The sequence below is a fragment of the Notolepis coatsorum genome (genome assembly GCF_963971535.1).
Source record: "Notolepis coatsorum genome assembly, chromosome: 4".
In the NCBI taxonomy this organism is placed as follows: domain Eukaryota; kingdom Metazoa; phylum Chordata; class Actinopteri; order Aulopiformes; family Paralepididae; genus Notolepis; species Notolepis coatsorum.
In genome coordinates this window covers 46,857,487-46,872,436 of record NC_140168.1, presented here as the reverse complement: position 1 = coordinate 46,872,436, position 14,950 = coordinate 46,857,487, and the positions used below count along the sequence as shown (strand labels likewise).

At 43.6% G+C, this 14,950-nt stretch overlaps 1 protein-coding gene across 6 annotated transcripts in view; it reads right to left on the bottom strand.

The window, feature by feature from the left end:
- The window catches only part of chd4a (chromodomain helicase DNA binding protein 4a), an 88,046-nt gene that overhangs the window by 22,288 nt on the left and 50,808 nt on the right, over positions 1–14,950 (bottom strand). For all 6 annotated transcript variants that reach the window (XM_084311709.1, XM_084311710.1, XM_084311712.1 and 3 more), the window contains exons 17-24: positions 9,411–9,548; positions 9,191–9,312; positions 4,645–4,818; positions 1,839–1,980; positions 1,520–1,651; positions 983–1,100; positions 326–450; positions 69–161 (exon numbers count right to left, since the gene is read on the bottom strand). In XM_084311709.1, coding sequence (XP_084167835.1) covers positions 69–161; positions 326–450; positions 983–1,100; positions 1,520–1,651; positions 1,839–1,980; positions 4,645–4,818; positions 9,191–9,312; positions 9,411–9,548 — 1,044 coding nt within the window. The remainder of the gene's footprint in view (positions 1–68; positions 162–325; positions 451–982; positions 1,101–1,519; positions 1,652–1,838; positions 1,981–4,644; positions 4,819–9,190; positions 9,313–9,410; positions 9,549–14,950) is intronic.

Genomic DNA, 14,950 nt, shown 5'->3' with positions numbered 1-14,950 from the left:
TATATAGTTTACCTAGTGATCTGTAGGGTATATAGTTTACCTAGTGATCTGTAGAGTAGATAATTTACCTGAGTGATCCTCTCCTCTACGGAGGCCTTGGTGACGAAGCGATAGATCATCACCTTCTTGTTCTGTCCGATACGATGGGCTCTGCTGAAGGCCTGGTCAGGGAGAGAGAGGGGTGCGGTTAATGAATGGGACCTGGGAGCCTCTACAATTAACCAGGGACATTTTATTAATAAAAGATTATTATAATAATAGTTACAAAGCAACAACAACAATACACGTAGCAAAAGACAAAACGCAAATGTGAATTCCCAGTTACCTGGATGTCGTTGTGAGGGTTCCAGTCGGAGTCGTAGATGACGACGGTGTCGGCTGTTGCCAGGTTGATACCCAGACCACCTGCCCTGGTTGACAACAGGAAGGCAAACTGGGGCGCTCCAGGAGCTTGGGGGAGGAAGGAGGGGAAAAGGTACATTAATATCAGGGTTCCCAGACATTGCAAAATGAAATTCAAGGACTTAAGTACTTTTCTAAGCACTATTTTTCATTTTAAGGGCATTTAAAAAAGATCTAATTCACTTTTAAATGAGTTTTATTTATTTTTTGGCTTAAAACCAATTCCCGACAATTAGTTACACTTTAGATTTATTAAAAAAAAAATTATTTGATCATGGATGAACAAAACTTTCGATGCGAATGGTTGATTTGAATTCCAAGGACTTTTAAAGCACATGTGGTTTTTAAAAAAAATTGGCTGTTTAAGGAATTCCAGGCCTAGACTTTTTTTTTTTACAAAGATCAAGCACTTCAGGGACCTTGTGCGAACCCTGTAATATTGTATTATGCATTTTATAATGTACATTTATTTTTTTAAAGAAATTATATTTCAGAGTGGAACATTAGCGTTGTGGCGTGCGTTTGAAGGGTAGTTCTTCAAGTGAGTACAGTGTGTGTGTATGGAGTCGTTGGGTCTCACCGTTGAAGCGGTCGATAGCCTCCTGTCTCATCCCTCCCGTTATGCCTCCGTCGATTCTCTCGTACTTGTAGCCCTCGTTCTCTAGGAAGTCCTCCAGAAGATCCAACATCTTGGTCATCTGAGAAGATAACACGGCAGCAAAGAGATTACGTGCCGGTTGAGAAAAGATGGTAAATTTTCTGAATAAACCCAAATCAGTCTCCAGAGGAATCGAAGGAAGAGTTGGATGGAACACCGTTTGAAGCTAGAAAGCTAAATGTTACCCTTTCACATAAACTATACACAAGGAAATGTCATCTAGGCTTTTGTTTACACTTGATGTGTTATAGAATACATTTTCAATGATTTTTCTATGAGTAAAACCACAATCAAACATTGTGCCAACAGTTGTCTTTGCGTGTCTAATAACGAGAGCCAAGGAGTATGGTTCTCTGAGGTAGAGGAGTGTGGTTCTCTGAGGTAGAGGAGTGTGGTTCTCTGAGATAGAGGAGTGTGGTTCTCCGAGGTAGAGTAGTGTGGTTCTCTATGGTCTCTTACCTGAGAGAAGATGAGGACTCTGTGCCCTCCGTCCTTTAGTTTTCTCAGCATCTTTTGCATCAGTGCCAGCTTCCCAGCAGCCTTCGTGAGGGCGCTGCCCTCGTACATCCCATTGGGTAACCTTGCTGCTTCCTGTGTTTAGATTGACCAACAAAGTTGAGTCAAAGATTTTGTAAACCCTGAAACAACTTTTGAGTCAAGTGTCCAAGGGGTGGATGCAAACTTGAGACTCTGACAAGATTATATCAATCAATTGTCCAGATTATCCAACATAATAGTTTCTACCCTCAATCAATTATAAATTAGGTGTGGGTCGTACCAAAGCTGCCACGGGGAAGAGGTAGGGGTGGTTGCAGCACTTTTTGAGGTCCATGACGACGTTGAGCAGAGACACCTGGTTGCCTCCTCCTCTGGTGTTCAACGCCTCAAAGTTACGAGTCAGGATGAACTTGTAGTATTTTCTGCAATCACAAAAATAGACAATGAGAACTCTTGAGAATCCATCCATCCCTCTTCTTCCCTTATGTTTAATTTCCTCTCCCAACTCCTTCTCACCCCTTCCTCAGTCGCCGACCTCTGCATGGGGCAGAACACAAACGACCCCTCCCTCCCCTCTTCATACATACAACCTGTTCAGCGTTTAAAAATATATGGCACTTTCTTAACTCATTGGACGCCACTCACAAATAAAGTCGGGTTAACTCGCCGACGGCTGAGCGCCAAACCCGGGTTTTCTATTTTATTCGATATTCCCATTCATAATCCATCAAGGGAGCCTGTGTTATCATTGGGAATGAGTGAGATCGCAAACGTCCAATACCGCTGCCTGTCGCCTTGCGGCCGGTATTGCACATCCTTGGAAACTCTCTGGCTTGGGCTGTGCGTCGATCTAAAAAGTCCAGTCCGGGTTTTCCTTGTCGGGCAGGACAAGCGTTTATAACACATGGATTGAGGAGAATAAAGCACTCTCGGTTCATGTTCTGGATTATGTTGGCAACACGATCGACATCAATACTTGGAATGGCGATCAGATAATTGGAATATTCTTTTTAGAGTACATCCTAGTCAAGGTAAGGGCTATATGGTATCAATCTTGCGTTGATCCAATAATCCCTTCCCCGCGATCCGAACGTTTGTGTGTAATGTGTGTGTGTGTAGCGTATTCCGTTGGTGACGATCGAAGCATAGAAAACCACCCCCCCCCCCCACCCTTTCATGCATTCATGATGAAACATAATACCGATAATATAGCGTTGATTTCCGATTGTTGATACAAGCGAGAAACGCCAAGTTTTTTTTTGTGAAATGCACTAAATGCTGCATAGTGGCGTTTTCTGGGATTACTCATATTCACCACGGTATAAAACGGGAATGTATGGATGAAGAAATTCTTTCTTTTTCACAAATTGAACGATAGATACTCGATGTCAAATGGGAAATAGTTTTATATCCATAGCTATGATATAAAATATAGTTTGAGCCCTGCAAACACCGCCATGTATCACTATTCTTTAGAGCGGTGGCCTTCTTACCACACGGTAAACAGCGACCTCTGGCGCTGATTGAGTTAATGTCTTAACAGGAGAGGCACCGGCGTCGGGCCGTCATTTGTTGCTGTTCGAACGCCACCTCACTCAACCAAATCCTTGCCTCGGTTCGAGTTACATGACGATATGTCAGGCGAGCGTCTTTTTATGCGCCGTGCATCAGATGACCACGCTCCAGAACTGCCAATCATCATCAATCAAAAATATTCGTCAGCGTTGTACTAGCCAACAAGTGTACGCTTCCAACGGGGGGGGGGGGTTGCGAATATAGGAACTAGGTGAAAGTTGACGAGCGAATGCGGGAAGTGAATCAGACTTCAGAATGCACAACGGTGGATGAGGAAATGGATTTTGGTATTTATATATTTTTTTGCTTCCGTTTTACTAAAACGTCTCTCAAAGACCCATTTCTGAACAGATTTTCATAAAATTTTGACCTGTACTACATAAGACTTCAGGATATGGAACAGCAGTGTTTCCCAGCTTATAACTATGCTGGAATATGGAATCTTGCAACCACTACAGAAAAATGTGAGTACACAAGTTCAAGTTCAGACCTCGGTTACTCGATTTCATTAGCACTAAAAGTGATTTTCCTTTTTTGCATTAGTAACTTCATAATGTTAACTTTCAAAAGAGACCAGGCTCATGCATGTGCTATAAGTATAAAGTATAAGCTAAGCTTTGCAAAGAAAGTATGCAGTCCTCAAGTTCAAGTAAAAACAATTGCCACTTTTCTGGGTGCCTGTTAAGAGGTTAAAAAGCAACATAATGAGAACATAAAAGGTTTGGGAAATCATATTTTTCAGTGCAAACTATCTTTTTTTCTACCAAATATATTTCTCCTGGTTTTTTACGCACCAAGCGAAGCAAAGGTTGAGCACGGCGATTCCTCCTACAAAGATTTTGCCGGCAACAAGACGTTTCAATGTCATTAAAGCAAAAAGAAATGGGTATTGTTGCCCAGAGTTGTCCTGTGTATTACTGCCTTTAGAAGTCATATTTTAGTGAAACATCCAACATCGTCTCCTCAATCCCTCTTCCCTGCACTTCAATCATTTATTCACCTCCACTGATGCTAACCTTGTTTGAAGAAGACATCAGCACTAGTCTCCTTCCATCTGCCTCATCCTCCTTTTTTTAAATGGCTTTGATCTCTCCACCCTAACCCAGGCTCACTCACTGCTGCATGGGGCTGAACACCACCCTAACCCAGGCTCACTCACTGCTGCATGGGGCTGAACACCACCCTAACCCAGGCTCACTCACTGCTGCATGGGGCTGAACACCACCCTAACCCAGGCTCACTCACTGCTGCATGGGGCTGAACACCACTCTAACCCAGGCTCACTCACTGCTGCATGGGGCTGAACACCACTCTAACCCAGGCTCACTCACTGCTGCATGGGGCTGAACACCACCCTAACCCAGGCTCACTCACTGCTGCGTGGGGCTGAACACCACCCTAACCCAGACTCACTCACTGCTGCATGGGGCTGAACACCACCCTAACCCAGGCTCACTCACTGCTGCATGGGGCTGAACACCACCCTAACCCACTAACCCAGGCTCACTCACTTCTGCATGGGACTGAGCTCCACCCTGACGATGAGCTCAGTCTTGGAGGGCATGTGTTTGAAGACGTCGGCCTTCAGTCTCCTGAGCATGTGAGGCCCCAGCATGTCGTGGAGCTTCTTGATCTGGTCCTCTTTGGCGATGTCGGCGAACTCCTCCAGGAAGCCCTCCAGGTTACTACGCAGAGAAATAGAGGTATGCGAGAGAGAGGGAAAGAGAGAGATGAGTTTGTGTACATGGTTTTCTCTATGTAGTCTATATCAAGATACTCTTTTTTCCCCCAACCAGCTGAGGGAACATTTTAACTAGGATGCCACTCAAATAAATGTAATGTATTTTTTTTTTTATATATGGCTTCTGAACAAATGTTTACATTTGTGTTAATAGTCGTTTTGCCCTTGAAACATTGCCGTGCCAGACCTGCCCCACTGCAAACTTCCTCACCACAGTAAATGTAACTGACGTGGGTTTAGTTCAGCGCTCTTGACAAAGGCTTTTTGACACATGCAAGACAATGAAAGCTTCTTTTCCATCAAAAAAACAATGCTCAGTAAAAGCGCAGTCCCAACTGCCCAAGAAATAAAACAATCAATCCAGTTATTGTCACTCATCGCCTAGAACAGGACTCCCTATGGTCTAGTCTGGATTTGTCAACAAGATCAAGCGTCTTGTTAACAAGAACAAGCATCTCCCAAAGCTGGAACAACGGAGCAAAGACTCCCGATATCGTCAAGTAACAAAGCTTGGAGCCTCTTTTGGCAACAAAGACCTAACTCTGTAGACAGTACTCTGGTAGCCCTTTTACACCGGCCAGGCTCCGTGCTGGAGCCGGTTCCCGAACGTGATCTTGCACCGGCCGGCGCGTTCAGACCGGGATTAATTGGTTCAGAACGTGACAAATCGGTGCTCAGCTGGCACCAAATTTTTTTTGGTTTTTCCTTGCGAACCGTGACATCATCAGTGGGCGTGTCATATTCTAGGCTGTGAAGACGAGTAAACGGGGGAAAGTAGAGTCTGCATTGCTCCATTCAACAGGAAGCGATTTGCGAGTACAATAGACCATCCAACCAGAGTGGATAAAGAAATGCTCCAGAAATTAATATGCGTAGGGAAAGGCTTAACGAGTCAGCGCGAGAGTGCACACAAAAGAATACACGGACACACACGCTGTATACGTTTGAAATGAATCGTTCCAGCAAAGTATGCTTCCATTATTCGAATTACTTGTTTTAATGGGTATCATAGTAGTAAGTCCTACTGTAGAACATGACATAATAGCATGACATCTGATTTATTAATGCCAATACTGGACGACAACCGCAATTGGCACTTGAAAAGCGTACACAGGGCTCTACGCTAACCTTTTTCACTAGGGGCACAGGTGCTCCTAAATGAAAAAAGTTAGGAGCACACAAAGAAATTTAGGAGCACCCAAAAATATTTAGGAGCACAGTGAAAATTTTTTTTTTTCAAAAATATGTATATTTGTACTGTGCGTGCATGTGTGTAAATTAGCTCTTGCTACAACCCTGCATGTTTACATTTTGTATTTTGTACTTGATGTTCATTAACATGTGCTGTCCCTATCAAATAAACTATCAAATCAAACTACTGCTACAAAAGTAACAGTCACTTAACTTTAGCCCCTTTTATGCATACAATGCCTATGTTTTGGCTGTGTTGCTCTTCTAGAGAAATAATCCTTTCAGGGTTGCCTATTGAAATACTGTACACCTCCAGTACAGAAACATTGTTTATGAGTTTGCGTGTCAGGTAGACCATTGATTGACAGTCGAGTCTGCCAATTACGTCACACCGCTTGCACTCCGGCCGTCCGGCGCTGCAGCTGGACCCTATTGCCCACCTCTGCTGTTCATAACGCTAGCCAAGTTAGCTGTACACACATACACAGTGGGCCGGCAGTTACTTTGGTGTAGGGGTGTAACAATGCATCGATCCTAAGGGGAAAATTCAACTGCATCGATTTGAAAATGTTAGAATCGATTATCGCAATTTGAATGTGTACACAGTGTTATGTTGTTATCATGTCCGTTACAGTCAACACAACGGCATACGCTACTGCATCAACATTATGATTAACAAAGCAAGGCATTCGTTTTGTTGCATTAACGTTATATTACTATTGCTATCGCTAAATCTAGGTGTTCTAAAATATATTGCTATTGGTAAGACTAGAAGTTACATGTCTCGGGAAACTCTCGCATATCGCAATGGTGGCGTTTCAGGAAGTAAACAAGCCAAATGAGAGCTTCCGATTGGTCATTTGCTTTCTTCCTCATGAAACCACGAGTCACGTCACTCTACTGTGATTGGACCGTTGGCTTGAGTGCAATGTGGGACTTGTAGTTTTTTAACGATTCTCGCGGTGGAGGAAAAAAAAGACGAGAGAGGCTGTAATCTGTACTCGCACAGCGTGCGCGTAGTTGATTTTTACGGTTCGCACACATATTTTTAGGGGCATATGCGAGCAATTTGGTCGCACTGTAGAGCCCTGTGATGGATTAGTCAGTCGCAGTTCATGACGGCCTGTTTAGCTCAACTGGTTAGTGGCTGCCTGTGGAGCATATGGTCCCCAGTTCAAATCTCTTGGTTACTTTTTATTTTTTTGTAACGTTAATTCATTTATCCACTCTGGTTGATAAGATAAGATATTCCTTTATTGATCCCCTTGGGGAAATTCAGGCATCATAGCAGCATGGGGGGGGTGGGGTACAGGTAGTAAAAACAACACAAGCAGTGTAAACAAATAAGTCAATATAATTGACTATCTAACTAACTGAAATATACAGTATTCACAGTATCACAGTATTCACATAAGGTGCAGTATGCATAAGGTGATGTTATTGTCCTTTTTGGGACACCAGAGTGGATAAATGTTACAAATTAACGTTACAAAAAAAAAAAAAAAGTAACCAAGAGATTTGAACTGGGGACCATATGCTCCACAGGCAGAGCACTAACCAGTTGAGCTAAACGGGCCGTCATGAACTGCTCCTGTCTAATCCATCATTTACACTTTTCAAGTGCCAATTGCGGTTGTCGTCCAGTATTGGCATTAATAAATCAGATGTCATGCTAATATGTCATGTTCTACAGTAGGACTTACTATGATACCCATTAAAACAAGTCATTCGAATAATAGAAGCCTACTTTGCTGGAGCGATTCCTCTCTTTTTTTTGGTTCATTTTCCTCTTTTTTCTTTCCAAAGTCACTTTTTCACATCATTTTCACAAACATTCTCCATTTCCTTTTCACAGTCACTTGTTCACATGGAGAGATTCATTTCAAATGTATACAGTGCGTGTGCTTTTGTGTGCGCTCGCGCGTTGAGGCTCGCTAAGCCTTTCTCCATGCATTATTTTTACCTCAGCCTGAGTAACGCCCCTGTTGATGACGGAGACGGTGGAATGTTGGTTCTGCTTAAATGGGTGTAAACACGGGCTGGTTCGCCAGAGAGCACCAAGGTTCAGAGGGTTCAGAACAGAGCTGGAGCTTGAACCGGAGCCCGGGCGGTGTAAAAGGGCTATATGTGATGTTGTGCATTTTCTGGTTCATAAATGTTAGTTCATAATGTTAGAGGCTCCATCATGTCGGTCTCAGTTCTTTACATAACGGAGAAGCCCCATCAAGTCAGTCTCAGGTTTTTACATAACAGAGAAGCTCCCTCAAGTCAGTTCTTTACAAGAGAGTAGAGCCATATGGAATCCGCGATCACGGAATCGCGGACGGAATCGCGGAATTGAGCAATAAAAATGGAATCCACTATAAAAACAAAAAATAAAAAAATAAAAGTTTTTTTTTTTTTATGTTGTGGGACTTGTACAGCACTTTGTTCAACTTTGTCAGTGCTGTAAAGTTTAAACCTTTTAAAATCTTAGACAAACAAAACACTTTGCTTTCATGAAATATTGTAAGCCGTCATTTGAGGCTTTATAAAAGCAGCACAATGAACACAAATCTGTCAGTGCCGAGTCCGACCTCATCTTAAATAACAAACAGCATTGCTTGTTGTAGTTAACAAAGAGAGGCAGAGTTGATTTAGCAAAAATATATATATATATATATATTTTTTTTTTTAATAATCAAATTTTATTTTCATATTCGAATCCCATGCCCATCGAACGAAGCTTCGAAGCTTCAAAGTATTTAAGACAGCCCTATTAAATGGACTGTTATATCTTATTAAATTGTGGACATTTATTCATTCCCACTTATTAGACACTATTTCTGATGGTAAAATGAGCGTACAAAGCAAAATACAGAATTCTGAAATATTAAAACGGAAAAAATTATGGAATTTGGAAAAAAATAAAACGGATTTCATATGGCTCTACAAGAGAGTTCCAACCTGTGCTTTCTGATGACATCAAAGTTATCTTTGAGATGGACACACCAATAATGGTATCAGCCAAATACCAGGTTAAAACCAGGATACATGTGGGAACATATGAATCAAAGCAACACGTTTGAGTCTAAAGAGGCATATCTATATACTGTGTGTGTGAGTGAGAGTGAGAGATCTCCTACCTGAACCTCAAAGGTGTGAGGAAGTTGAGCAGGTGGAACAGCTCTTCCAGGTTGTTCTGTAGAGGAGTTCCCGTCAGCAGGAGCTTGTGCTGCAGGGGGTAGTTGTTCAGCACACGGAAAAACTGACGAGAGGAGAGAGAGGAGAGTTCAGTATCCATTCAGCTGCACCATGTGTGGTTTGTACGTCAGACCGCCGTGTCGATGGTGTGCTTCAACTTACCTTCGACTGGTTGTTCTTGAGCCTGTGGGCCTCGTCCACCACCAGACAGGCCCAGTCTATGGAGCCCAGGATGGCCATGTCTATGGTGATGAGCTCGTACGACGTTAGGAGGACGTGGAACTTCACCGCAGAGTCTTTCTGTTAGGCGGGACACCAAACACACAGGTTATCGACCGATAAGTCATCTGGCACAACAACGTACACCTGAGAATGTTCTTTCTGTACTCGAGAGGTGACAACGTAACAAGGAATCTTTGTTACATCTTTTCTTTTGAAACATTTAACACCTTTAGCCCAACGGGCCCGGTACGGGGCCGAAGTTAATATCACGTCATAAATAGATCAATACAGTCCATATTAATTAATGTTGCGTTTTTTCTTCAAATGTAGCCAAGAGTAAAGACCCTAACCCTATCAAAACAGCAGTCAAAGTGTATATTTTCAGCACTACTGATGAATTAAGACACCAGGAAATAACACGCCATGAAACTGGGATGAGTCATTAAAAAAGTCCAGAACAGTGTTGACCGAAAAGCTATTTCTATTTCAGCCACTAGGAGGGAGTGCCGTGTGAAACGACACCTCCTCTGTTCCTGGCTGCCTGACCTCTGACCTGCATGCGCAGTTGTAGTAATTCTTCCTTGCCAAGGGCTTAATAAATGTAGGCCACGGCTAATAAACTCACATTGCGCTGCTAGAGTGATAGGGGACCAAATAGATGGCAATGTGGCAAAATTGTAAAGCGCACATGAGTCGTTTAACACATTATGACGAGTGACGTCTCCTTGATTTTACCCTCCTTGTCCTTGCCTCAGTAGCTGGCTGTAATGCAGCGTTAGCCCCATGGCAAACGTCCAAGACAATTGAAACTCTTGTCTAGTGTGGCACATGTGGACCAGGAGGCGTCCTGCCGAGGCACTATGTCCACAAGGCTGACTCGTCACAGAAAGCATCCCGTTTAGGCAACAAGTGAGGATGACGGACCAATCTAGTCAAATTAGCCTAGCATAATAATAAAAATACAGAAACTGCATCTTAAAGTGCTTCACAACAGAAAAAAGACGGGCATAAAATGAGCACATAAAGTGCAGACATATAAAATCACAGTTTTTCACATTAGGATCTAACATCCCAACAGGCCACCTTGTTTATGGTTTGATTCGGTTTTAAAAATGGACAATAAGAGTAAGATAGAATAGACAAGAATAAAATAGTGCAATAGTGCAGTGTAATAAGTAATAGAATAGAATAGACATGAAATGAGCGACCTATGCGTCTGTTAACCCTGTTATGAGGAAGTGAGTTTAACTTACCAGCCCGTAGGGGGCGGAGCTGAGCGATCATGGAGTAGACGTGTTTTCACATGAGCTCCCTTCTACCGTGCTGAATATACGTTTCTCCCCATTAGTCTTTATTTTATTTTTATTTGTTTTTTATCTGTTTGCTAGGTCGTCGTGTTTAGTATACATTCATCAACTTTTTTCGACTTTCTACGATGGCGGGGGTGGAAACCAGAGCCATGAAAGAGTTAGGCACGACACCGACACCGCCGAGCATGGCCGTACCGTCTCCCGCTGTCGGGGAGTTAAGCGAAGCTGTGCTCTTGGTCATGACCAAGCTACACGCAGAATCTGAGACACGCATCGCTGAAGCACAGAAGAAAGTACACGCAGACTCTGAGGCACGCATCGCTGAAGCACAGAAGCAAGTGCTGGCGGATTTCTGTATCAGCCTCCGTCGTGAGATATCAGAAGAAATACGGCTGGCGGTAGTCCCGCTGACAGAAAAGATGGAGACGATTCACGCTGCCTCATCGGCTAATGCTAACGAACTAGCCATGCTAACGACGGAGGTATCATCACAATGTGAGAAGATGGCGGGTCTTGAATCCGCCCTGCTGGCTAGGCAGGCTGAAGTCAACAAACTACAGTCGGCGATGGAGGAGATGCAGTCCCGGGATAGACGCCACAACGTCAGGATTGTTGGAGTACCGGAGACCAGCGGTGAAGGCCGTCTCTCTGAGACCATGCCCGAACTGCTGCAGAAGATACTAGGGACGGACGTCCTCCCCTCGCCTCCTATCTGTGAGTCGGCTTACAGAGCGGGCAGGTTTTCTCCCGGCGTGAACAAAGAACCGAGGCCCATCATAGTCAAGCTGAACAGACTCCAACAGAGAGAAATCATCATGCGGTCGGCTCGTACCAGAAGGGGTACTCTGAGGTTTGGCGATCACAAAGTGGCCATTTTCGAGGACTTTACACCGGAGGTTCAAGCTCAGAGAGCCGAGTACAAGGTGGTCCTGACTAAGCTATGGAGACTAGGCCTGAGGCCCACGTTATTCGCTCCCGCGAAACTATCTGTGTTGGAGAAGGTCGGTGGTCAGCGTTTGTTTTGGTCGTTGGCTAAAGCGAAGGAATATCTCGCGAAGACACCCGAGTCTGTTGCTTGATATCTATGGAGGGTGAGTGACTTGGCGGTTTGGGCCTATATACATTGATTAGGTCGACTATTCACAAACACTTGCTGTCATGCCCAGACATGCTAACTGTCCTCTGCCCATCCAACTAGCGGGGCTTCCCAATGACTTCTGTTACTTGCTAAAGCTGACCTCATGGTCGTACTTGTGTATCGCCTCTTTGGAAGCTAACGAGCTAGCTGAACAATGTACATAGTAGGCTAACGTGCTATCCGGATTCGTCACTAGCTTACGCGCTAGCCTCGGGCTAGCCAGCGGGCTTCGACTATGGTCTGCGCTGAGACATTCGTTAATGGTTACGTATTTTGGTTGCTGTTGCTGTTCAAAGGGACATTGGTTTGCACAGTTCAAGAGTGACCGAGTCCCTAACTAACTTCTGGTATGCTTTTTATTTTTATATCCAGGTTGTTTTGAGCTTTGGTGATCCAAAGTAGATACCAAGGTCGGTTGAATATGCATAAACAATATTTGATAACAGGTTGGGTCGGGTATGGCTTGCACTTAATGGCTATATGGTTATATGGCTTGCACTCGAGCCATTACCCTCTCTTCCTTTCTTTTTTCTTTCCTACTGTCGCTGTTTTTATGTCATCTATATGCGCGATTTAAATGTGATCCGGTTCTACCTTGGACTAACTACTGACAAGCCTTAATTTTGTTTTGAATTTTCCGTGAGGCACTTATGCTATAACGTTGATACATTAATATGCAGACTCCAGGGTAGATGGTTACAGGTTGATGCTGAGTAATTATATAATAATTAGTGTCGCTGTTTTAAGGGCAATTGAATGAGCAATTAACCTGTGACCCGAACCTGCCTTGGACTATCGGCTGGGATGCTTTAATTTAATTTTGTATTGAATTTTCCTATATGTTTTAATGGCATTTGAATGAGCAATTTAAATGTGATTCGATCCTATCTTGGACTAACTGCTCCGACCGATATCTTTATTGAAACAATGTATGATGACAGGTGGTGTCAGGTGTTGCCTATTACCATCCCCGGATTGATTAATGAATGATTGTGTTTAATTCTAATCTTACATAGGTTGGGTCATTTCAGCCGTTGTGCCTGATCAGAGGGACGGCTAAAGGGGTGCACTTTGACCATAACCCCTTTTTTTTTTTCCCTTCCTCCTTTTTTTGTCATTGTTTAATTGACACTGTTCACACAATTTTGCACAATTAACCTGTGACCTGAACCTGCCTTAGACTATCGGCTGGGATGCTTTAATTTAATTTTGTATTGAATTTTCCTATACCTTTTTGGGCTATAACAATGTGATGTTGAAGCGCAGATCCCGAAATAGAGGGCTGCAGGTTGATGCGGAGTTATTATTTAATGATGGCTATTTTTACCATTATGGTTTTCTCATGTTGGGGCCAGGGCTCAGGTGGTTTTCGACCGATATCTTTATTGAATTTTATTTTATTATTATTTGTGTTTATTGGACTAGTGGGGGTTTACTCAGGGGTTTATCTAGAGGGGGGTGGGAGTGGGAAGCGTCTTATTGATCCATGTCTCTAGTGGGAAGTGATAGGAAGATGACCATCCTCAGTGGGTGGGGCATAGGGTGGGGATTGGAGAGTGGGTATAGAGGAACTTATAGTAGGACGGGTGGGTTAGGGTTTAGAGTAGAAGGAGGGGGGGTTGTAGCTGGGGTGGTATTTTTATGTGTTCTATGTACTGTTGTCTTATATATGTGTAAGTGTTCCTCCTCTGAACTCCTGGGATTGACCGTCCGGGCCCGCCGGGATCGGCACCTCTGTACTCAGCCTGGCTGCACGGGTATGTTCTCTACGCACTTATACAAGCTCGACCATGGCTAAATTGAATATTTTAATTTGGAACGCAGGAGGGCTTAACGCCCCACACAAGCGTGCCAGTGTCCTTTGGCTATTGAAGAGGAGAAATATTGACCTTGCTCTCCTTAGTGAGACGCATTTAATGGTAGGTGACGTGTCAAGACTGGCAAATCGGCAATATCACGTTATCTCCGCATCCTCAGCCGATGATAAGACGAAAGGAGTAGTCATAGTTACAAGACGTAACCTTGATATCAAAATCTTGGATGTATGGTCGGACACGGAGGGAAGGATTACTATAGCAAAAGTTGAATTTTTGCATAGGAAGATGGCTATAATAGCATTGTATGCTCCTAACACATTTGATTCAGCGTTCTATAATACAATCACGAAGAATATGTTGGAACTTAATGGATACGCTCTCATTGTGGGTGGCGATTTTAATGCGTGCTGGGATGCGGAGATGGATAGGTCTGGGCCCTCTGAAACGAGCGACCAGAAACGGGCCTCTAAGGCCCTCAGGATGTGGGCCAAAGACACGGGGCTCTCAGACCTCTGGCGCTTATGCAACCCCACCCTCAGAGATTACTCTCACCTGTCAGCCAGACACAAAAGCTTCTCTCGAATTGACTATGCATTCGCGTCCCCTAATATGTTTGATAGTTTCGATGTCTCATTGGTTCCCTTGGCTCTCTCAGACCACAAGGGGATTTTCCTTACGGCAACCTTTGGCAGGCTCTCCGCAAGAGCTCCCAGATGGCGTTTTAATTCGACCTTGCTAAAGAACGATGACTTCTGTTCTGAGTTCAGGAGTAAACTAGCTGAATTTTTGCAGATCAACGTTGGCACAGTAGAAGACCCTAGGGTCCTGTGGAACGCATTGAAAGGATTCATCAGGGGTCATGTCACACTATTTGCCTCCAATTTGCGAAAATCCCGGTCAAAAAAGCTAGAAGGACTGGAATCATTATATGCGGACCTATACGCATCCTTGCAAACTGACTATAATGAACGACTAAACACACAACGTAAGATAGTCAAAAAAGAAATAAACTCCATACTTAAACAACAGTCTGAGTTTTTGATACACAGGACAAGACAAAATTACTATTTTCACGGCTCCAGACCTAGCCATCTATTGGCAATGAAAATACGATCAAATGATCGTTTCTCAGATATCCCCTCGATTAGGACGAGCCAGGGTGCAGTCACTACTGATTCGAAAAAGATCAATGACACTTTTAAAGAGTTTTACTCA